Source organism: Prionailurus viverrinus, chromosome B1 (assembly GCF_022837055.1).
Source record: "Prionailurus viverrinus isolate Anna chromosome B1, UM_Priviv_1.0, whole genome shotgun sequence".
Taxonomy (NCBI): Eukaryota; Metazoa; Chordata; class Mammalia; order Carnivora; family Felidae; genus Prionailurus; species Prionailurus viverrinus.
The window spans coordinates 113,229,907-113,253,505 of record NC_062564.1 but is presented as its reverse complement, the minus strand read 5'-3'; the positions used below and the strand labels follow the sequence as shown (position 1 = coordinate 113,253,505).

General features: G+C 38.1%; 1 protein-coding gene and 1 long non-coding RNA gene across 2 annotated transcripts in view; one reads left to right on the top strand and one right to left on the bottom strand.

The window, feature by feature from the left end:
• Positions 1–23,599, top strand: part of ENPEP (glutamyl aminopeptidase) — an 87,500-nt gene that overhangs the window by 41,024 nt on the left and 22,877 nt on the right. The window contains exons 9-11 of the mRNA XM_047857149.1: positions 4,222–4,287; positions 4,421–4,572; positions 15,117–15,196. Coding sequence (XP_047713105.1) covers positions 4,222–4,287; positions 4,421–4,572; positions 15,117–15,196 — 298 coding nt within the window. The remainder of the gene's footprint in view (positions 1–4,221; positions 4,288–4,420; positions 4,573–15,116; positions 15,197–23,599) is intronic.
• LOC125164434 (uncharacterized) lies at positions 45–21,715 on the bottom strand. Its single transcript, XR_007151762.1, has 2 exons — positions 21,623–21,715; positions 45–331 (listed from the first exon to the last, which is right to left on the bottom strand). It is a non-coding gene; the product is annotated as an uncharacterized LOC125164434 (long non-coding RNA).

The following is a 23,599-nucleotide window of genomic DNA, read 5'->3' as shown; positions in this document are numbered from 1 at the left end:
AGGTGACTATTTACGTAAGACACAAGACCAAGACTTAGGAGATATTCAGGGGGTACATCAATGCATTTTATTCCTCTTGTCTACTAATAAAATACTCTCTGTGGACACTGGAAGAAAGGGAGAAGCCGTGTGCCTGTTCTTATGTGTACATTAGAACACCTTGTAACTTTTCCACCAGCTTCAAAGTCACATTTCATCATATCTTCTCTCGCTGTGAGCACCTTTAGTGGGGAACTCTGTCTTCTGTATCTTTGTATATATTCCAGTCCCTAGTAGACTGCATTACACATGATAGACAATCCAAACAGTGCTTCTTAAATGAATGAATGGCCTGTAAGAAACAACACAGAGAAAAAAAACAAAGACAATTCATTTTTTAAAAATTAAGTTAAAATTCCATTTGCATAGTTTCATTCTAAGTGAAACTGATGGATAACACATTCTTGGAATTTTCAAAGCTGACTTCAAATTAAATGATTTTTAAAGCAACTCCTAGAGATGTACCAGGAGTCTTTAAAAGTGAATAGCTACTCTAATAATTCAGTAATACTCTCATATTTCCTTTAGCCTGGTATCTATGGTATAGTTAATTAAAAATCTAGTCCTATCTAAAACTAATATTTCTCAAGTGAAATATGTCTTCCTCTACCCTGTGACTACAGATGGAGCTAGAAACCAAACTAGAATGAATAGATATTAATTTTTTCATGCCATCATAGTGCTGTGGAATAAATTAACACACACACACACACACACAGACACACACACACACAACCCACTAGCCACTAAAACACTCACTTTTCCCCTACAATCTTCAAACACTAGCTAATATCTGAAAACAGCATATGATCAGTATAGACCACACTCAATGAGCTCTCAAGCCAATTGGAACATTCTTTTACTTCATTCAAGTATCTGAATAGTGTCTTTACTTGAATTAGCATCACTCTATGTTTGCTGCCCCTAAATTCCACAATCTGTGATATTGCTCAAGATCTTTCCCTAGCAACTACTTTCTGACCAAAGTGACTCTTCATTAGCTGACCTGGTGTGGTACTAAACCTGGGGATGGCCAGCTGTCTGTTCTCTTTCAAGCTCATCACCTTCCCCCAAACCCTATCTCAGACCTCAAAGTAGGTAGTAGTGAAGGGAAATAAGATCAAAGCCGTCACCTGGAAAATCTTTAAGGCTGTGCTTGTGCATAAGAAATGATAACAGGTAATGGGGAATTTGTAACAGTATATGGTCATGAAATCAAGCTGAGAAATATATCCATCCTTTCTTTTTCTCCTAGTATAAGAAATAGCCCTGATGGGACAGCAATGGCTCAGCTGCAACTTGTCCTTTCCCTTCCTGGGATACTAGTAACAGAAACAGTCTTCTTTTCCTTTTGTGCTTACCACACCAAACCCAACTAATGAGGGACTATTATTGGGGGATGTAGGTCATCATGAAATTTTGAGTGGAATGACTGCATTGTGACTACTCAAGGTGAAGAAAGAAATATCTCAATATAGAGTATTCAGAAATGCACTAATCTAGACAAAATAAAATTGATGTCTTCTTTTTTGAAAGAGAGAGAGAGAGCGCGTGCACACAAGCAGGGGAGGGGAGAATAAGAGGGAGAGAGAAAATCTTAAGCAAGCTTCATACTCAGCACGGAGCTTTACATGGAGCTCGGGGCTTCATCTCATGAGGGTGAGATCCTGAGCTGCTAAAATCAAAAGTTGGACACTTAACTGACTGAGCCACCCAGGCACCTCAAAATTGATGTCTTTTAATATACTCTTTATATAAATGTCTATGTAGCCTATAGTTCGGAAGAAGCAAGAGACTGCAGTTTAAAAAGCAGTAACAATAACGACACCACTGACAGAAACCACACAGACTGGTTAAGGATTCAGAATTCCTTCAAAGTTACCTTAGAAAAATCTCATCGCCTCTCTAGGCACCAGTTTTCTTCACCCCCCAAAATGTGAGTTGTATTAAATAATACTTAAAGTCCCTTCTAATTCCAAGATGGCATGTTTCTAAGCTCAAGGCATTGTGAGTATACAAATAAACTCCTCTAAATTAATTTTAAAAAGCTACTACTCACTAGAAATTGTCATTAACAGGTAGCTATGGTTACAATTCATTACTAATACTCAAGTATCCATTTATTTTATTTAGAATGAATGATTTGTGCAAAGCTCTGGAACAAATGCTTAAAACTGATATCCAGTGAGCGCCTTTCGTTTCTTCTCCCTTCCTTTGCCTGCCCTCCAGTGGTAGTGCTGAGCAGTGAACTAATCGAAAGAACAAAAACAAAGGCAGCATTCCTAACTGGTCGCAACCCTAGTCCAGGCTTCCTGGAGCTGGCTGCTAATATTGTTTTATCTCTCTATGCCTGAAAAGAAAGGAATTTAGACGATAATGTGACTTAGGCACAGTACCTCCTGAAAATTATAGTCACTTTGAGTGTAAATGTCATGTGCGAAGTCAACCACTTGTTATTCTTTGAAGGCTCAAGAAACACTTAAGAAAGTGATGTTATTTTATTTTATTTTATTTTTTGAAAGAGAGTGACGTGAGCAGGGGCGGGGCAGAGGGAGAGGGAGAGAGAGAGAGAGAATCCCAAGCAGGCTCTGCACAGCCAGCATAGAGTCCAATGCAGGTCTCCATCCCACAGCCATGAGATCATGACCTGAGCTGAAATCAAGAGTCAGATGCTCAGCCAACTGAGCCACCCAGGTGCCCCAAAGATGTCCCTATTACATGGGACAATTCCTGACAGCAACAGAGGAGAAGTGGTGTAAGTGGCACCCAATTATGAGACTAGGAGACAAGTGGGGATTTTCTTTAGGGACCTACCACATTGGATCTGAAAACTCGCGTATAGAGAGATTCTGTGAACAAAATCGTTAAAGGGGAGAGCTTTCTAGTTAAAAATAATTCATATTTTAAAGCCATTTGAAGAGTAAAGACATTCTTTAAAGCGAATAATTTCCCAGATTTATTCATGATCAGGATCATCATTATCATTCTTACTGTTCAAAAGGTTGTATATCCATTTCCTTAAAGCAGGAGTCTACCAACAGCGACTTGCAGGCCAAATCTGGCCCACCACTCATTTTGCTAAGGTCTGCAAACAAAATCATTTCTACAACTTTGAACTGTTGAAAAATCACAAGAATAACAATATTTTATGATACATGAAAGTTACATGAAATTCAAATATCAGAATGCATAAATAATGTTTTATTGGTTATTCATTTATACATTATCTATGGATACTTTTGTGCTACAGAGGCAGAGTTGAGTAGTCGTGACAGGCATTATAGAGCCCACAAACCTTAAAACCTTTACTATATAGCTTTTTACAAAAAAAAATTTTTTTTTTGGCTGAGCCCTGGCTTAGAGACAAGCTCACCTGTTTTATCTTTGCATATTTTGCATATTGCCTCAGTCATTCATGTGTGGTGGGGTCATCTAGTGTCTGAGATGAGAAAACATCACTAATAAACGAAGGTAAGGGATGTAGCCAGTGGTGACAGGTTGACAGCTCTAACTTAAGATCATAGAATTATGGGTCTTTCTTCATACTGGATCACAAATGTTATGGACTGTTGACTATTTACTGAACACTTGACTGCCCTTAAGTATCTCATATTTCTTGTCCTGAAAAAAAAATTAAGCTTTCCCTTTCCTGTGCACAAGCCCATTAGACTATTAAAAAAGAACAAGCTAGGGGTTCCTGGGTGGCTCAGTCGGGTGAGCATCTGACTTTTGATTTCAGCTCAGGTCATGATCCCAGGGTCATGGGATTAAGCCCTGCGTCTGGCTCCACACTCAGCGTTGAGCCTACTTAAGACCCTCTCCCTCTCCCTCTCTCTCTGTCTCTCTCTCTCTCTCTCTGTCTCTCTCTCTCTGCCTCTCCTTTTGTCCCTCTCCTCTGCTTGTACACTCTATGTTTCTCTAAAATAAAAAATGAAAAAAAATTAAAAAACCAAGCTACATCATTAATAAGGAAAAATATTCCTTGTGCTTTACAAATAAAGTATTTGACGTTCTTATAGGTTACAAAATGTTTTGCATGCCGTGTGTCATTTGATTTTTATTGCAGGTACACTTGCAATATTATACATTAGAGTGAAATATGTTGATGGATTCAGCTCATGTGTGGAAGTATGAGAAAAGCATACATTGATTTCTAAAATACTTGTTATCTTTCACATACAGATTTACTTGAAAAAACACAAATTTGGGAATGCAAAAACTGAGCATTTTTGGAGAGCACTTGAAGAGGTATGGAGACTATCCCCAAGTATTTCTTTGATTAACATATGATTTATCAATCATTTCTTGATCTGATTATTCTATCCTTTTATTTTCCCTAATGTGTTAATTATTCCTCGTCTTTTTTTTTTTTTAATATCAGGCAAGTAATTTACCAGTGAAAGAAGTAATGGATACATGGACCAAACAGATGGGTTATCCTGTACTTAATGTGAAAGATATGAGGAACATCACACAGAAACGTTTTCTGTTGGACTCAAAAGCGAATTCTTCTGAGCCACATTCAGCTCTTGGGTAAGGATCTAAAATGCATTTGAAGAAAAAAGCAGAAATTTGATGGAAATACTGGCCACTTGCTTAGATCTTAGTCTCCAGTACGTGATTGATAGATGATAATATTAAAGCACAATGTCTTTAGGGAACCAAAAGCATTCAAACATAGGTCCATGGTCTCCAGGTTCAAGATGGTGGACTGAACACATGCCTCCAAGTCCTGTTCTTCCCAGAAATCACCGAATAAAGAAGTGCTAAAAGAAATAAACTCATAAGAGAAAGAAAGAGGAGGGGCTATATAGATTCTAGAAGGAAAGCCAGAAGGAGAAATATTGATAGAAAACAAACAAACTGAAGAAGATGAAGCCAGATAAAAAGGGACTTGCTGTAGAGGTGGAAACATCTTCCCTATCCCTAGACAGGCTCCGGGCTGACTGTCAGCATGAAGAGTGGAGCACAGGAGTGAGAAGTGAGGCTGAAAATAGGACAATTAATTTGAAGTCGAGACTCAGGACAATTGTGCCAGTCAGACACACCCCCACTCCACTTTTCCGTCATCTACTAACAACCTTTCCTCTGTTTGGAGCTCTTAGAAGTCTGCCAAAAGTCTGGCAATGACCCAAGGCAAAAATCCAAAGACTCTACCCCCTGCCCCACCTCCCCACCCCCCACCCCCCGCAAATAAATGGACTAAAACAGTGGAGGAGAACTAAAGATTTCCACTTGGTTAGGATGCCCAGAATACAGCTTTCCTTCTCATGGCATTTGTAGGATGGGTGGGCTGGAACTGCCAGCTCCCTGCATACATGCTCAGAGCTCCCAGTCAGACTTCTGTCCAGAGGAAAAGGCTGTTTCAAAAATATACCTTCCCCCTCAAAAGCAGAGGGGTTACATACAGGACACCAAGAGTAATTAATTTAGTCCTTCTTCCCGAAATATGAATGGGCAATTAAGATCACAAGACACATAAAAAAATCTAAAAGCATAAAAGGTTGAACAAACAAAAACCTGTCACTGTAAGAACAAAATTGAGGAAATAGAAAATAAATTTATGAAATACATTCAGAGATCAAAGAAGCTATTAACACTCATTAGCTCAGAGCAGAGTATCTTTGAAAAAACAAACTTGGAATATAGAATTGCTCTGAAAGATTAAATGTGTGGTTGTCAAAGAATTAATAGACCAAGTGGCAAGAAATGTGGGGAATTCTCTATAGTTATAGGGCAAACGCAGAGAACTGACAAATATGAAAGAGAAGACAAATATTGAATGTCCAGCACCCAACTAACAGACGTCTCTCAAAAAAGGAAACAGAGAAACTTGAGGGGCAAATAATAAAGGACACAAGTATTCTGATTACAAAGCCCCGTTGAGGTCACAGTACAAAAAGGAAAAAAAAAAAAAAAACCTAGCTACATTCTCATGAAATTCCAGAAAACAAGGATACATGAGTTAGAGTGACATTAGACCTGTCCACAGCAACCTTGAATGCAAGAAGAAAATGGAACAATCATCTAAAATGGTTGCAGCAAAAAATAACTTCTAATTCTCTTCCCAAACTAAACCAAATGCAAATGAACAGCAAAGACATTTTCAGACATGCAACTCCAGAAAATGCTTTCCACACAGCACTTTTAAGAAAGTTACTAAGGCTACATACATCCCAGGGGAGGAAGAAGAGAAAAAACACGAAAAATCAGAAAGAGAAGAAACACATCCAGGAAACATTGTATACAACAGAGGAAAGTCATGAAAGGAAATGCTGGCCAATAGCGACCCAGGGGGCTCACAGTGCCATGCATAAGAGCAGGATGCTGGGTTCAGGTAGGTGATTGCCATGAGAAAGCAAGTATGGTTGAGAAAACGGTGAGATTATGAGTTTGTGAATGCCCATCAGTTGGGCAACTGTAAAGAAGAAAACTAGAGAAACCAAATCAAGGCTGTATGTAAAAATTGTGATCCAAGAATGTAAACCAGTAGAATAATTTTATGCCACTGACAATCCATACAATAAAAAGGAGTCCTTTTGACTCTTATGTCAGGGTGTTAGGGTAAATTTTTATTTAAGTGACTCAGGGGGCCAAGATATCAGCCCATAGAGAAAGAAATGTAACTCCGACCCACCTCTCGGACAACCATACGTATACAACAGTATAATTTCATAAATGTTACTTGTTGGCTTTTAACTTTTATAGTCAACAATGAACACCATGTAAAACTTGTGTTACAGTGGCAGAGTAGATTGTAAATATAAACAGTCTTAACATTGTAACAAGAAAAAAAAAAAAGGCTGGCAGAGAAAACGAGGTGGAAGAGGAAGGAAAGGTGGCAGAAAGTGTCAGGATAGTGATTCAGTGGTGGGCTGGTGCTGACTCGAATCCCAACTCAGCACCATTATGCTGGTAGCTTGAAATCCATCACTGAATTAATGGAAACTAGCAAATACTGCATTCTGCTCCCCCGGTCCCCCAAGAGCCAGTTGTTTGTTTACCAGAACTCCATAGGATATCCTACAGTTTCTCCTCATTGTAAAGTAGGAGATTTTGCTCCTGTTTTACAGTTGGGAGAGAGTAGCAACACTGAAATTTATGAAACAGGAAACGGCAACATGATTCCACTACTGTAAAGGAACAATTATAACCTAGAGAAAGTCTCATAATTTTACTTCCCTAAATTTTGACTGTTAAAGGGCAAATGGAAGAGAAAGCAGTATAAGTAAACTAAATCACCCTCTAGCATGGATGAGTTAATAAATACTATCTGAAAAAAAATTTAAAAAGCTATTTAGAGCTATAGAATTAGACGTCAGAAGAATTAAATCCAGAAGCATTTTAAATTTGTTTTAAGTTTTATTTATTTGTTTGAGAGAGAGAAAAAGAGAGGGAGAACGTGAGCAGAGGAGGGGCAGAGAGAGAGGGAGAGAGAATCCCAAGCAGGCCCTGCATTGTCGTTGCAGAGCCTAATGCAGAGCTCAAACCCATGAACCGTGAGATTATGACCTGAGCCACATCAAGAGCTGGACGCTTAACTGACTGATCCACCGGCACCCCAGAAGCATTTTTTTTAACATTTATTTATTTTTGAGACAGAGAGAGACAGAGCATGAACGGGGGAGGGCAGAGAAAGAGGGAGACACAGAATCGGAAGCAGGCTCCAGGCTCTGAGCCATCAGCCCAGAGCCTGACACGGGCTCGAACTCACGGACCGAGAGATCGTGACCTGAGCTGAAGTCGGACGCTCAACCGACTGAGCCACCCAGGCGCCCTCAGAAGCGTTTTTAAAAGGGGATGTTTCCAAGAGGGGCTGGGCTGTGGGAAGGGTGGAAAAGGAGACTGGCTTCCAATAGCAGTTCGTCTAGTTTTTGCTAAGAATGTTTTTTATTTACAAACTGCACAAATGAAGTTCTCCTGAATATTTAAACAGCAATTATAAACTCAATCAATCAAATTCTCTTGCATATATCATTTATAAGTAACTTATGAACATCACTACTTAAAATTTTATTAAATCTCGTTTATAATTTCAAAATACAAACAGCCAAAGACACAGATTTATAAATCAAATTTTAAAAACATACCTATATGTTTTTTTACGAATGTAATGAAAATTCATACTGTATACCAAATTTATTGGGCATTTTCAACATATTAAGAATCAAACCTTTAACTTTACAAACTCAGAGTTTTCAAGACGTTTAAACATGACTACTGAGTTAAGGTATCCTAAGAATTTCAGTTAAAATTATAAATACAATATGTTATTTCTCTCCGGTTTGCCAGACTTTTAGAAATTGGCAAGGGTGAAATTGGAATGATTCTACAAATATTGTACAAGCTGACAAAATGTGCAAACAGCCAAAGATTTCACACTTACCATACTTACATGAATATGGCTTGTATAAAAAGTCTTAATATTATGTCCATTTCTGTATACTTGGTTGTTTTTGTATACATTTCTGGGATGCCAGTCTCTCCCAACAGAAGAGAATGGAATCAGGATCTCAGGAGCTCTGGTATGGGGCTGGCCACAAAAACCTGGGTTTACCACTTTGGGGATGTCATCTCAGCCCCCCATTACCCAGAAGAGCCTGCTCCTAGACAGCATCCTGATAAATGGGAACAACACTGTGTAGCACTAGTTCCCTGGAAATCATTCCAATGTCACCCTTGCCAGTTTTTCCCCCAATATCATTGACAAACAATTGACAGATGTCATATGTCAGTTTAAGATGTACAACACGATGGCTTGGTTTATGTGTATTGTGAAACAATTACCACAACAGGTTCATCGCCCATGCCAATTTTTATTGTCCCATCTTTCAACTTCTGAATACTCGGTCTGGGTAGAGAGACTTTTGCACCCACGGTCACTTTCAGCTGGTCTCTAATCTTCAGTGCCTAATTTCCACCGAAAAGGCCCTTTGCCCTCTTTATCTCCTCTTTAAGAGTCTCATTGATCTTATACACAAAAAGTTACTTATATATAAATCATCACAAGAGCAATTATTCAGTAGCAATTAAGATAACATGAGGAAGGAGAATTATAGGGTGTGACAAAGGTGTCCCAGAATAACTATAAGCTGGTTCTTTTACAGTTACTGTTTTATGTTCTAATATACTGGCCACATTTAATACTGCTAGAGACTATTTAGATATGAAAACTTAAAAAAATATTTCTCTCTTGTGAAACAAGCTTCCATTGGGGAGTAATTACTGTCTCCTGTCATGTGTATCCATGGATAGACTGAGCCTGAATTAATGGGACAGGAGGTGTGCTTGAATAGGCAAGGGCACAGAAGACTTTCTTGAAGAAGTGATATTTAAGCTAAGTAAATTGATAGGAGGGGATGACCATGGGGGATGTTCAGAAGAGAAATTACAACATGTAGGAAGGCCCTGGGCCGGGGAGGGGGCGGGGGCGGGCAGTAGCATTACACATATAATATGCAATGCTTACTAAGTATTTACTAAGTAGCTGGCACTACTTTAAGCACTTTAGAGTATTTTATTATAACAGGTGGGGAAATTGACAAATGACTGAAACTTATTAGATAACTTATTCAAGGGTGCAAAGAGTATAAGTGATGGAACTCTGGTTTGAACATGGGAAGTCTGGCTCCAAGAAACTGAACAGCAGACAGGCACTGGGCACAGTGGTGAGAGAGGCAGGGGCCAGGCACACAGACCACACTGAAGATTTTGAACAATAGTGTGCAACTTTAAGGACTTCAGAGAGAGAGAATTGGTAGGATCACCTCTACGTTTTTCAAAGTTCCCCTTTGGCTGCGTTACAGAGAATAGATCAGAGCAGGGCAAGAGTGGAAGCAGGAAGGCCAGTTACTATGATAATTGTAGCAAGTGACTCACGTGGGAGATGATTCCGAAGATGGGGTCTGCATTAGCAGAGTGGGCATGGGCTGGAGGGGTGTGGCAAATGTTCCAAAGATTGGGTTGAGCTACAATTTCTCATTCAAGAGTAAACACTATGCAGGGAACTGAATTGGATGAATTTCAGGTAACAATCCCATTTTAGAATACTGTTCTCATCTTGTTCTACAGTGGTCTAACCAAATTTCTAGAGAACTGAAAGATCTGTAGAGACACACTTATGACACGTACTGTATATGGTGGGTAACAGAACCTATTTTCTGGCTTCTGATTCAGGGCTTTGAAAATTAAGTCACACTAATAAATAACACACTCGGGTGTTTCCAGAAATTCAAAGTGCCAAAATTCAAATTGGACTTTCTGTACAAGGCATCAGAAAAATGAAGAGCACCCAGTATTATTAAACTAACTACTTTGAAAAAAAATTTAAAAAATAAAGTAACTACTTTGAAGATCTTGGCTGGCACCTGAACTGGAAGAATATCAAGAAAGCCAGTGGTGGTCACCTTGTTGAGGCCCATTATCAGACTCTGCTTCTGGAAATGTCAGATAGTCAGATAGTCACAATAAATGAAATTCAGAGTGACTGGGTATCTTGCTGTATGCAAATGCGGAAAATTAATAGTTCATGCCAAAACAAAGGAAATTTGAGTTCCTAGACCAAGTGAGATCAGTCAGAGAGTGTCAGTATAAACTTCTTTATCTTTTCTTTATTTTGGAAAGGAAAGATTAGGCTAGAAAAGCTTTGTTTTCACTCTTTCCTCTTCATAATATATGAATGAATTGAAACCTAAATCTGACTTAGGTGATAATTCAGTTACAAAAATCAACATAATGACTTGTGATCATTCTGTTAACTATAAACTTGTTTATTTTATAGTTACTGTTTTATGTTCTAGCAAATTAGATGGGCCATATTTAATATGCTATTTAATAGCCTTTGTATATTAAAATTAAACAAAAATTTTCTTTCTGGAGGAACAAACTTCCACTAGGAAAGCTTCATAGGAATTGTTCTCTTCTGACATATGTATGTACTGATTTGTTAAGCCAAAGACATACCCAACACTGTTTTTAAAACGGTGGGATTGCATTTTTTAAACTACTCCTTGGTTATGGATTTCTCTCCACACAAACACAAAAATTTATTAGCAAGTAAATGAAATGAATATTTTATCAAGTCTTCACTTTTTGAGTTATAATAAATCTTTAAATTGTATTCATCAAGATTTAGAACATGGAACTATATTAACATTCACACTTTTCTCTAGTATTTATTTTTATTAAAAAAAATTTTTTTTAACGTTTATTTATTTTTGAGACAGAGAGAGACAGAGCATGAACGGGGTGGGTCAGAGAGAGAGGGAGACACAGAATCCGAAACAGGCTCCAGGCTCTGAGCTGTCAGCCCAGAGCCCGACGCGGGGCTCGAACTCACTGGCTGCGAGATCGTGACCTGAGCTGAAGTGGGACGCTCAACCGACTGAGCCACCCAGGCGCCCCTCACACTTTTCTCTAGTATTTAATTTCTACCTTCAGATACTGTTTTTTATTTAGATTCACAGATGCATGGTTTTTAGTGATCGCTTATTATAAAGTCAATCTACTTGATCTATTTTTGTAAATAAAAAAAGTTATATATGCATAGGAAAAACCTTATGTGCTATGCTGTTGAGAACATTTGTTAAAAATCTATAATAGCTCCTGAACAAATAGGAGAGAAAATGACATTCTATCAAAAGTGATCCTTCATGATTTTTCACCTGGTTAAAAAACTAGATCATAACATATGCCCTCATCCCCCCAGAAGGTAATTAGGTCTTTCTCCAACCCTAGTGTTCACCTTACTCTATGTTCAGATATATTCCTGTCCGGTAAAAAATGTGGTTGAATAAGCTGTACTATAAACTGAATGGCCCTCTCCCTTTTCTCACTGCTTAAATATTTCAAGATGAGGGAATTTTTATGAGAAACTTTATAATCTTTATAAACTTACACACATGTGTGAGTTATTGTTTTAACACTACGGCCTCAAGCATCAGGCAAGCTTACATGTCTCTGGCAGTCCACTCAGCGTTAACAGGGGGAAGATGGGAGTAGGTGTGTTATTTGGGGGCAAAGTCAGTTTTTTTTTTAATTTTTTTTTTAATGTTTATTTTGGGGACAGAGAGAGACAGAGCATGAATGGGGGAGGGGCAGAGAGAGAGGGAGACACAGAATCGGAAGCAGGCTCCAGGCTCTGAGCCATCAACCCAGAGCCGGATGCGGGGCTCGAACTCACGGACCGCGAGATCGTGACCTGAGCTGAAGTCGGATGCTTAACCGACTGAGCCACCCAGGCACCCCCAAAGTCAGTTTCTTTAGTGAAAATTAGATTGGCCATATTTAATACTACCAGATCTTGTTGGATACAAAAAAGTAAATTGTACCTTTCAAAATGAAATCTGATCCTCCTAAATTTTAGATGTCCTGTAGGAGACTCCCATCATTCCGTTTATGTAATTTTCATTTCTTGACATTTTGTACTCAAATCTATTATTTTGCTCAGATTGCATTAGATCCTGTAGGTGATTCTAAAACTGTAAAATCATAAAGCCTCAACCCTCAATCCTTTTAGTCTTATGATTCTCTTACAGACTTGAGAGCAACGTTTGTACATAACTTAGTAGTGTATTTTATGCCCACTTTTGGGCACAGTGTCATCTCAGAGACCATGTTTTACAGGAGGTAGTCAAAATGTGAAGTCTTGACTGTGCACACAGGGCATCCAGACACTTGCGCACTCTGTTCTTTCAGTCAGGTCGGCAATGGGGAAAGGGAGGGAAAGAAATGTTCGTTTATGTGGCAACACCAAAACAGAAGAGTGGTGGAAGGGCGAAACATGTAGGTAGAGTGTGATTTTTACCAAATGCTTCTTTGTCTATCTGTTGAGAAGCTACAAGGGATCACTTTTAGGTTGACTTCCCTAAAAGCAGATGCTGAGGTGATGATTCAAGTGAAAGCGACTCCTCAGGAAGTGTTTCCAGGAAAGACTGGGAAAGGAGTGGGCAGTGAGAGGTCAAGCAGCAAAAGTGAAATATCAAGCAGGTGCTGTAAAGGATAGCTACCCCATGGGGAAGTTGTGGAGATGCTGTTATAGAGGGGTCCTGACAGATGGGGCGAAGAAGATTCTCCTGCCATCCATCATTGGCGAAGGGCTGCATCCACGAATGTAAATTTCAAAGAACTTCTGGCAGCTAGAGGGCAGTTCTCTGACAGACAGCCCCAGGTGCTTGGCCGTTAGCTAGGAGAGCACATTGGAATCTAGGGTGTACAAAAATGACAAAGGGATTCAAGGGGACAATCTTTGCTACACGACCCAAGAAACAATTTATGCGTGGGTTCTATGGAACTTCTAACCCAAAACATTCCACAGCCATAAAATCCTCAAGGAAAGCTAGTGACAACTCAATCCCATAAAACATTTCAACAGTTATAAAACAAAGGATTACTTCTTTCATGGAGATGGCAAAATGTGTTCTCCCTGAATTACATAAATTTTATTATAAATTGAAAAGAAGTATCATTCCGCATTCTCTGTTAGAGACTTGAATGATCACAGATGTAGAAAAACACGGTGAACTTTGAGTTGGTAACCAAATCCAAACACACATTCATCTTCTTTCTAAATCTGTTGTATTTTCTGATTGATGGTACATGATATGAGAACAATCAAAAAACTTTAAGACCTCTTTTATGAGATTTCAATAATAAAATGTTATGTATAGGGGCGCCTGGGTGGCTCAGTTGGTTAAGTGACCGACTTCGATTCAGGTCATGGTCTCACGGTTTGTGGGTTTGAGCCCCGCATCAGGCTCTGTGCTGACCGCTTCCTCAGAGCTTGGAGCCTGCTTCAGATTCTGTGTCTCCTTCTCTCTCTGGCTTTCCCCTGCTTGTGCTCTGCCTCACTATGTCTCTCAAAAATAAATTAAAAAAAATTTTTTTTATTTTTTTATTTTTTTTTTTTAATTTTTTTTTTTTTTCAACATTTATTTATTTTTGGGACAGAGAGAGACAGAGCATGAACGGGGGAGGGGCAGAGAGAGAGGGAGACACAGAATTGGAAACAGGCTCCAGGCTCTGAGCCATCAGCCCAGAGCCCGACGCGGGGCTCGAACTCCCGGACCGCGAGATCGTGACCTGGCTGAAGTCGGACGTTTAACCGACTGCGCCACCCAGGCGCCCCAAAAAAAATTTTTTTTAAATAAAACAAAACGTGGGGCGCCTGGGTGGCGCAGTCGGTTAAGCGTCCGACTTCAGCCAGGTCACGATCTCGCGGTCCGTGAGTTCGAACCCCGCGTCGGGCTCTGGGCTGATGGCTCAGAGCCTGGAGCCTGTTTCCGATTCTGTGTCTCCCTCTCTCTCTGCCCCCCGCCCCCCGTTCATGCTCTGTCTCTCTCTGTCCCAAAAATAAATTTAAAAAAAAAACGTTGAAAAAAAAATTTATAAAAAAATAAATAAATAAAATAAAACAAAACGTTAAGTATATATGGAACCAAAGGACAAAAATAACCTCTTTACCCTGCTCCCCAAGAAAATATTAAGTAACTAAAGAGAACACCAAGAAACCCTGAAACATGTTTGTCTGATAATTTTTCCTTTGCAGCACACCTGATTCATATGTAAAATAGGAGATATTTGAAGAGCATGAGAATCTTTAAGGGATGATGGTGGTGGTATAATTTGAATTTCAACATAACATCTAAAATGTGTTATTTCCTTTGTGGCATTTTAAGATTGTCTTCTGAATTTGAAAAATGCTTTGTGTTCCTTGACAGGAACAAACCATATTAGATTATGTGTAAGTGTGTGAATGGTCAATGTTATTATATAATGAGTTACATTTATGCAATATCTTTATTCCAAAGCCTCAACACATTTTATTGAAATAATCATCATGCTTAGCTAATTTGTTGATACAAAGTTCCAAATTTTAGAGATTTATAGAAATTGGAAGCAGTTATATAGCCTATCTTCATCTCTAAAGAGTGTTAGATTAATTGCTTTAATTGTATCCTATACACTGGATATTCGTTTATGAGGAAAATATGCTTGTCTATTGCTTTTTAATTTTTATTTGGGAAATGTTTTTATTTTTTAGTAATAAAAGTTAAATTTTCCTTTTTAAAAAACTTTAGTTACAGATGGAATATTCCAGTTAAATGGACTGAAGATAATGTATCAAGTATTACATTCTACAACAGGTCAGAAACAGGAGGTAAATTTCATCAATTGATTTATTTCTTCTTTGCATTAATATACCACATTAAACTAATGTAAGTGTAAGGAAGCAACAATAAATCTGGAGCTTATAATGTAAATTTCAGCTAAAACAGAACTCTTAAGTAATTTATCAATGAATTCAAGATCTTATCTCTAATAATGAGAAATTTTCTACCTTGTGATATTCTTTTTAATGATTTACCATGACTTAATAACAAATACCCATGCCCAAAGGAGAAGTGTCACACACCCAGTCATTGGATGATTAATGCATAAGTTTTCTTTCTTTCTTTCCCCCTTCCTCATTTCTTCCTTCCTTTCCTTTCTTCCTTCTTTCTTAACTGTACTATTTTTCCTTTAGAACAGAGAAGTAAGTCATGGAATTTCTTAAAACCAAGCCTGGTTTCTTAAAATGCTGTCATTAAATTAGACCTATCATTTTTCCAATTCAGTATAATATTAGAATTTTTAATGGCTCCAAATTCTTTTCTAAGTTGTAAATTGTCACCAATAGCTCAAAGCACTATCTGTATCTATTTCCTTCCTTCCTTCCTTCCTTCCTTCCTTCCTTCCTCCCTCCCTCCCTCCCTCCCTCCCTTCCAACCATCTGTCCGTCCATCCATCCATCCATCCATCCATCCCCCTAAATGAATTACTTGGTATGTACCTGTGTTAAAATCCAGCTGTGGCTACTATGCTAACTTAAATCAACTGGAAATATGTTTCTATAGTCTATCCCCTGTGGTTTGTCTTTTCCTTTCTTGAAAAAATTTAGTAGTATAAAAACAAGGAGACCTTATCGCATGTTCTCTCTTTCAGATGGCTGAAAAAATAATAGGGCATCCTAGAAGATTGCTACTTTTTATACTTTTACCATTGTACTTGTTTTACATTTCAAAATCATTTCTTTTAGAAGACAAATGATACTCTTCTTCACCCCATCCCATGCAGGTTTTGTTTCAGAAAGGCATTTGGCATGGACTCTCCCTTGTGACTTCTTAGGGATAAAAGTAAATAATCTATCCTTTATTTACATATTTGCTCCTACAAAATAGTGTAAAATATTAATTATGATTTCCCCTAACAAGTAAATTTTCATCCAATTTCCAGGAGGTTGATTTTTTAAAACAACCTCATTGAGATAAAATTCACCTATTATGCAATTCACCCATTTAAAGTGTTTTTTATTACATTCACAGGTATGTGTAACCATCACCACAGTCCAGTGTAGAATACTTTAGTCACCTCAAAAATAAATTCCATGCCCTTTAGCTCTCAATCCCTCTATCCTTCTATACCCCAGCCCTAAGCAACCAGGGATCTACTGTCTGTATAGATTTGCCTATTTGGACATATCCTATAATGAAATGATATACGTAGCATTTCATGGCTAGCTTTTTACATTTAGAATAATGTTTTCAAGGTTCATCCATGTCATAGCATGTATCAATACTTCATTCTTTTTTACTGATGAATTATATTCACATCGTATCGATATACGACCTCTCATTTATCTATTTAGCACTTGATGGGCATTTGGATTATTTCTACTTTTTAGCTGTTAATGCCGCTGTAAACATTTGTGTACAAATTTTTCTGTGAATGCAGTAGGTTTTTTTCACCTTTGGGGTTTTTTACTTTTATTATAAATTTGTGTGTATGTGATTAATTTTTACTATAAATTCTACCAGCTTTGTTACTGTCAAGGTTAAGCACCCTTTCTGTTGCTTTTGCTATAAAACTTTCTCTTGATCATTTATACTAACAATTACTTTGATTGTTACGGTCAACATTCCTCCTGAATTCCTCTAGACTTCCCAGATCAATGCCATTTTGTCTTACTATTTTTTACATGATTATGTTTACTTGAATACTGAACTCTATCTTTTGTAATCTGCCTTTTGACCATTTTCTTACTCATAAGCATGTGTCAGTGGAAAATGGAGAAGACAAAAGAGACACTTTAAAATGTGCAATACCACTGATAAAGCACAAAATGAGGCTACCATTCCATTGGAAAGTTCTCAGTGAATTTGGTTTAACATATTACTACATATATTTGCCATTGGTTACCATTGGTTAACTGAGGGTTAGAGGAATGTTTTGGCAGCTTCTTGATTTGCTGTTAACAGGTTTAAAAGCATGAATAATTTGTCTATGCTAACAGCATTTTCATGGAATGAGGTTTCTGTAAAAGTGAATTTTCCAGATAACTAAGCTTACTCAGGTGTTTTGTAAAATAAACTTGAAGAGTTAACAATAAACATTTTTTACATGAATTATGTGCTTGGTAGACAAAATATATGAATAATAAATTTAATCCTTATTAATTAATTAGTTCTTTCAAGCAGGTATTTACTGAGAGCTCACTTATGTGCCAGACACAGTGGTAGGCATGGAGATAATGCTGAGGGGGAAAAAAATCCTTACCCTCTCCGTGCTTACTGTCTGGGGAGGTGCAGACGAGTCAGCAGGCAAATATGTGTCCTAAGTGTCTGGTGTGGCCATGGGGGCTCACTGAAGGAAGCACCAGCCCAGATTTGGGGGTTCAGGAAAGTTTACTAAAGAAAAGGACATCTAGGCTGAGAGTTAGGGGTGGTAGAAGTAGTGTTTAAATGGATGATAGGATTGACCAAGTGTAGACAAGAACTGTGCTCTGGACAGAGAATGCTAGTGGGAAAGTGAGGCTTTCCCAGCAACTGTATCCCTCTGTCTTTACATTGACAGAGTACATTGACAGACATCCCTCTGTACTCTGTTGAGAGTACAGAAGGCTCTCCCAGCAACTGTATCCCTCTGTCTTTACATTGAACACTTTTTTTGTGTGTGGCTATAACTATTGATTTAGCTGTCTTTCCCCTCCCCATAGAATATTTCTTGAGGAAATAGAGCTTATTGGGTTTTGGTGTTGTGGTTGTTCTATATATTCAGCAGGTACCCAGTAATTGTTTATTGAATGAATAAGTGAAAGAATGAATGGAGAGGCTCTAATGTTTACAGGGCTTTGAAGACAAACATGTCTTTATCTGAAATTTCAGAATCATGACTGCTCCCTTAGCCAGAAGCAAACTAGACATCTCTTCCTACTTCAAAGTGCCTGCTCCATTTTTAGGCTATGCAATAAGTTCCTGTTTCCTGTTTAAGGACATCTTCAGTTCTCAACTCAGAGCACAGATGACAAACAAGTCCCAAGTGCACTGAATGGACAATCAGCTCAGGTTACCAGCCCTACCACCCTCCTCTTGGTTTCTCTGATGATTCATCAGTTAGAGATTTCCCAGGCAATGTTGGGACTTCCCCCAAGGCCTTCTATTTACATTTGTGTTGCACATGATATTTTAAACATGAAAAAAATTTAACATGTAATTTATAGAGGACCTCTATCACAGACTCTTCTCAGGCTCTTCTAACCTGCCCTGCATAATCTCTCTTCTCACTGTTTATAGTATGTTTTGTGCAATCAGTTTAACCAATCCTTCCTTATTCCTACTATTATTGCTTTATATTTTAAATATCATTATTTAACATCCATATGCTCTGTCTTTTCTTTTTTAAGTAAATTATAAACTCCTTGAGGATACAATCTATACATCAAACTCCTTGATGACAGGTCAGGAAACCACCCTACTCCCAATGAGGTTCTGTGCACAACTTAAGACTTACTAAGAGTTTAGTAAGCCCTTGCTTCATGAAGGCTTGTTTGCCTTCAGACTGCTGTGCTTTTAGAGGATACGTGTGTATATTTAGTTATGTATATTTAATTATGTGTATACTTTAATTATGCCTCTATCCTTAGTACTGCCTACTATTTTGTCAGTGCACCTACATTTAGTAGTATACCTCCTTTTTTCTTTTTAATCTGCTGCTTTCTAACATTTAGAAGACTTGAAGGTCATCACGTGATGCCAGATAACTAATCCTACTAAAACATAGTATTTTAAGATAGGTGTTTGGGGGCGCCTGGGTGGCTCAGTCGGTTGAGCGCCGACTTCGGCTCAGGTCACGATCTCGCGGTCCGTGAGTTCGAGCCCCGCATCGGGCCCCTGTGCTGACAGCTCAGAGCCCGGAGCCTGTTTCAGATTCTGTGTCTCCCTCTCTCTGACCCTCCCCCGTTCATGCTCTGTCTCTCTCTGTCTCAAAAATAAATCAACGTTAAAAAAAAATAAGATAGGTGTTTGTAATGGCCTAAGTTTCTCCTAGGCCATAAGAGATGGTAATGACTTTGTGTTAGCCGTTTTCATAAATCTTTCAGGTCTGAGAATACATTCTGGATGGTTTAGATAGCCAAATTTTGACTACATATAAATAGAATATTACTAGAATTTTATGGTGGTTATATTTGAGTATATTTCATATCAAAATAATTATGGGTGTCTATTTTTTAAAATTTAATCACAAAGAGAAAGAAGGAGAGACTTCATTCTTTCAAGCTGAGCCTCTTGGAATGTTTGAATTTTGATTCAGTCATTATGAATTCAGTTTTGCAGATTCAAAAGCTCAGTTTCATCAATTCAGCCCTGGTCAACCAAATCTTGAAAGATTTATTCACACAAAGCAAACATATAAGAATGCTAATTTGTTAATTTATACAAATAAAAATATACTGGCCAAGGTGAACCAGAATACTCATGCCAGCTAAGTAGGTATCTCTTTCCAGGAAGAAAGTTTACTTAATAAGAGTAGAGAGAGAGTTAAGGTAGATCAATTATTTTAGAGATTTCATCAAGCTGTGACAGCTTTATATATTGCATTAACCAGGGGAGTCTAATTATTGTATTTAGAGGCTATTTTGATGCAATAAAAGTTTCTTATTCATGCAACATCCGATGGAGGTATTCCTCACCTGCCATCTCTTCTAGGTGGCTCACTCCCAAATAATAACTTAGAAATCCTGTCTTTCTCCTTCTTATGGCTCCACCAACCCCCTGAACTTTCGACTCCTCTGCCAGGTCTTTGCATCTGACCAGAAGACAGAGGAAGATAATGGAAGGACCAAGTCTAGAAGTGCATCTATTACTTCTGCGCACAATTTGTGTCCAGATGTCAGTCCAATGTTGCTACCTAACTGCAAGGGAGGCTAATAAATGTAGTCTAGCTGTATACCCAGGAGGAAGAGAGGAGTGTGGTAAATCACCAATAGACCTCTGCCACATACACTATTCTCTATAGGAGGCAATCTGTTAAAGATATGAAACACATGTACCAGCTCAACGGTGCACCTGCTTCCCTAGGCAGACTGAGACACACTGACAGATCTTTACTACCCAACTCTTCTTTGCAATTATTTTTTTCCAAGCAACAAAACCATCACCAGTGATAATCCTTCATCATGGTAGCCAGGTTGCATTTTCTAGATTCCCGTTTATTATATATTACATATTAAAACTACACCTTTCTTTTTAGGGAGATTCTTTAAGCCACTTGCTGAGATTAGGAGGGACTCTATAATTGTTACTAGCACAATCATTAATATTTTCTTAAATAAGTGATTTGTTGAAAATTTTACCACCAATGTATAACCAACCAATTTTATCATAGATCATGTTAGTCTTAGTTTAAGAGAGTAAAGCTTTCTTCCTTGACTCTAAATTCTGATACTGCATCCTACTAGAAAATTTTAGCTCCCCAAGTGTAAATTGTGTGTCATTAGTCAAAAATTACTACTTTTGTATTTTTCAGCTGTTTTACTATTAAGTGATGCACAAACTGTCATTTTACGCTAAAAAAGAATTTGCTTAAAAGTTCAATGCTGGGGCGCCTGGGTGGTGCAATCGGTTAAGCGTCCGACCTCAGCCAGGTCACGATCTCGCGGTCCAGGAGTTCGAGCCCCGCGTCAGGCTCTGGGCTGATGGCTCAGAGCCTGGAGCCTGTTTCCGATTCTGTGTCTCCCTCTCTCTCTGCCCCTCCCCCGTTCATGCTCTGTCTCTCTCTGTCCCAAAAATAAAATAAAATAAACGTTAAAAAAAAAATTAAAAAAAGTTCAATGCAACAAAGCATTTACATCACTAAAGAAAAATGTTTCTTTCTCTACAATTATCAAACTCTCACAAGCTTGATAGTCTAGTTGTCTAAAGTTTGTTATAATTATTTATATAAAATGGTATACCTGCACATCTCAGAGATACTGTGGGTTTGGTTCTAGACTACCACAACAGAGTGAATATGGCAGTAAGGGAAGTCAAACAGATCTTTTGGTTTCCTACTACGTAACATAAAAGTTACATTTACGCTATACTGTAGTCTGTTAAGTGTGCAATAGCATTATATCTAAAAAACAATGGATATACCTTAATCAAAACAATACTTTATTGCTACATTTACTAACCATTATCTGAGCTTTCAGTGAGTCATAATCACTGAGCACAGATCACCATAACAAATATAGTAATAATGAAAAAGTTTAAAATGTTGCAAGAATTACCCAAATGTGACACAGAGACACAGGTGAGCAAGTGCTCTTGGAAAAATGATGCCAATGGACTTGCTCCATGGAGGGTTGCCACAAACCTTCAATCTGTAAAAAAAAAAAAAAAAAAAAAAAAAAAAAAAAAGGTAGTATCTGCAAAGCACAATGAAGCAAATTTCAATAAAGTGAGGTATGCCTGTATTAAAGAACTGTTACATGAGTTCTGTTACTGAAGTTATCTGGATTGAAATTAATTAGCCCCTGGATGAAATTGTGAAAAAGGAATTATCCGTCTTCTCCACCGTCCAGTCAAATAAAAGAAAAAGGGAATTTTCTAGAGAGAACTCCTACCCAGAAAGAATTCATGCAACACTTTTATACATAAAACTAGCAAGAAACAGAACAAGACAATTTATAAATTGAATGACAGGTTGTTATGTGGCCATTAAATTTCCATTTCACATACAGGTATTCCGTGCTTTCTGAAAGTTCATATTCTGCCATTTCATGTTAAAACAAGACCTATATTGGTATGGTAATGACTTTTTTATAAAAATGAATGTGCTCTTTGGATTTCTTTCGGTTGGCAAAAACAGGTACTAACATAGATCCTTTGTAGAAACAAAGTGGTATTATACAGACTTTTAGAAAGTGGGAGATACTCTTCTATGTCATTTCAGCTTATGAAAGGTTTCACAGGAATGCATTACTTTCCCCCTGATAGTGGGGGATCTCTGCATAGAAAACAAAATTTCAAGGTGTTTACAATATACATTTTTTTAAGTTTATTTATTTATTTTGAAAGAGTGAGAAAGCAAGAGTGAGGGAGGGGCAGAGAAAGAGGGAGAGAGAGAGAGGGAGGATGGAGGGAGAGAGAGAATCTCCCAAGCAGGTTCCATGCTGTCAGCGCAGAGCCCGATGCGGGGCTCGAACTCATGAACTGAGATCATGACCTGAGCCAAAATCAAGAGTCGGTTGCTTAACAGATTGAGCCACCCAAACGCCCCCTAAATATACTTTTAAATGAAAAGGATTACGAATCCTAAAAACAGTAAAGTTCCATTATGTGTACTGTGTGCGTGTTTATGCACATATATAGACGACACACATGCAGTAGAAATAAGTATTACATTAACTAGTGGTGGGTAATTTTTATATTCTTCATTATGCTTTTTTTTTGTTATCTTCCAAATACATATTTGGAACTGTAAGGAACACATACAACCGTTAAAATCAGAAAAAAAAATAAATAAATAACGGCAAGTGGAGAAAGGAAAGGAAACATATGCCCTGACTTCCATGTGCCACGGGGAATGGCCACCAGTATTTTTAGTCCTACTTACTTCACTATGCAACTAAACAACCCAACAGTCTTTTGCTGTTGACAACTGTTCTGAAGGTAGCATGAACTTGGAAAGTCCATAACTACTGACTTCCTGGATCTCAGCTTCCTCATCTATAAAGTGAGAAAAATCACAGTAACCCGAGACAGGCTTAACTAGGTATATATAAAGCACACTAAAATACTGCAGTATTTAGATGGATTGCCAGGAACTTCTCAATGTTATTTATATTTGCCTTGCTATTTATAGAACTGTGCCATATCCCCTTTCATAATAATGAGGATAGCTACCATCTGTTGGACAAATCACTATGTGACCAATGCTTTACTGATGTTATCTTATTTAATCTTCACAACAGTCCTGTGAGGGATTTTTATCCCTATTTCCCTTATGGTGAACTGGGACACAGAGAGGTCAAGTGATTTGGCCAAGATCACACAGCTAGTCAGTCACAGAGCAAGGGTTTTTTTTATCCTAGATCTGTCAGACTCGAAAGTTCATGCTCTTTCTCCTATAACATATGTCTCTTTGCTTAGCAAGAGGCTCTCCTCCAGATCCAAACATCCAAAGTGTACGGTTGCCAAAAGATTAGCTTCCTTTCAACAACCTGTCCATGGGAGAATGACAAAGAAAGATAAATACTACGTGA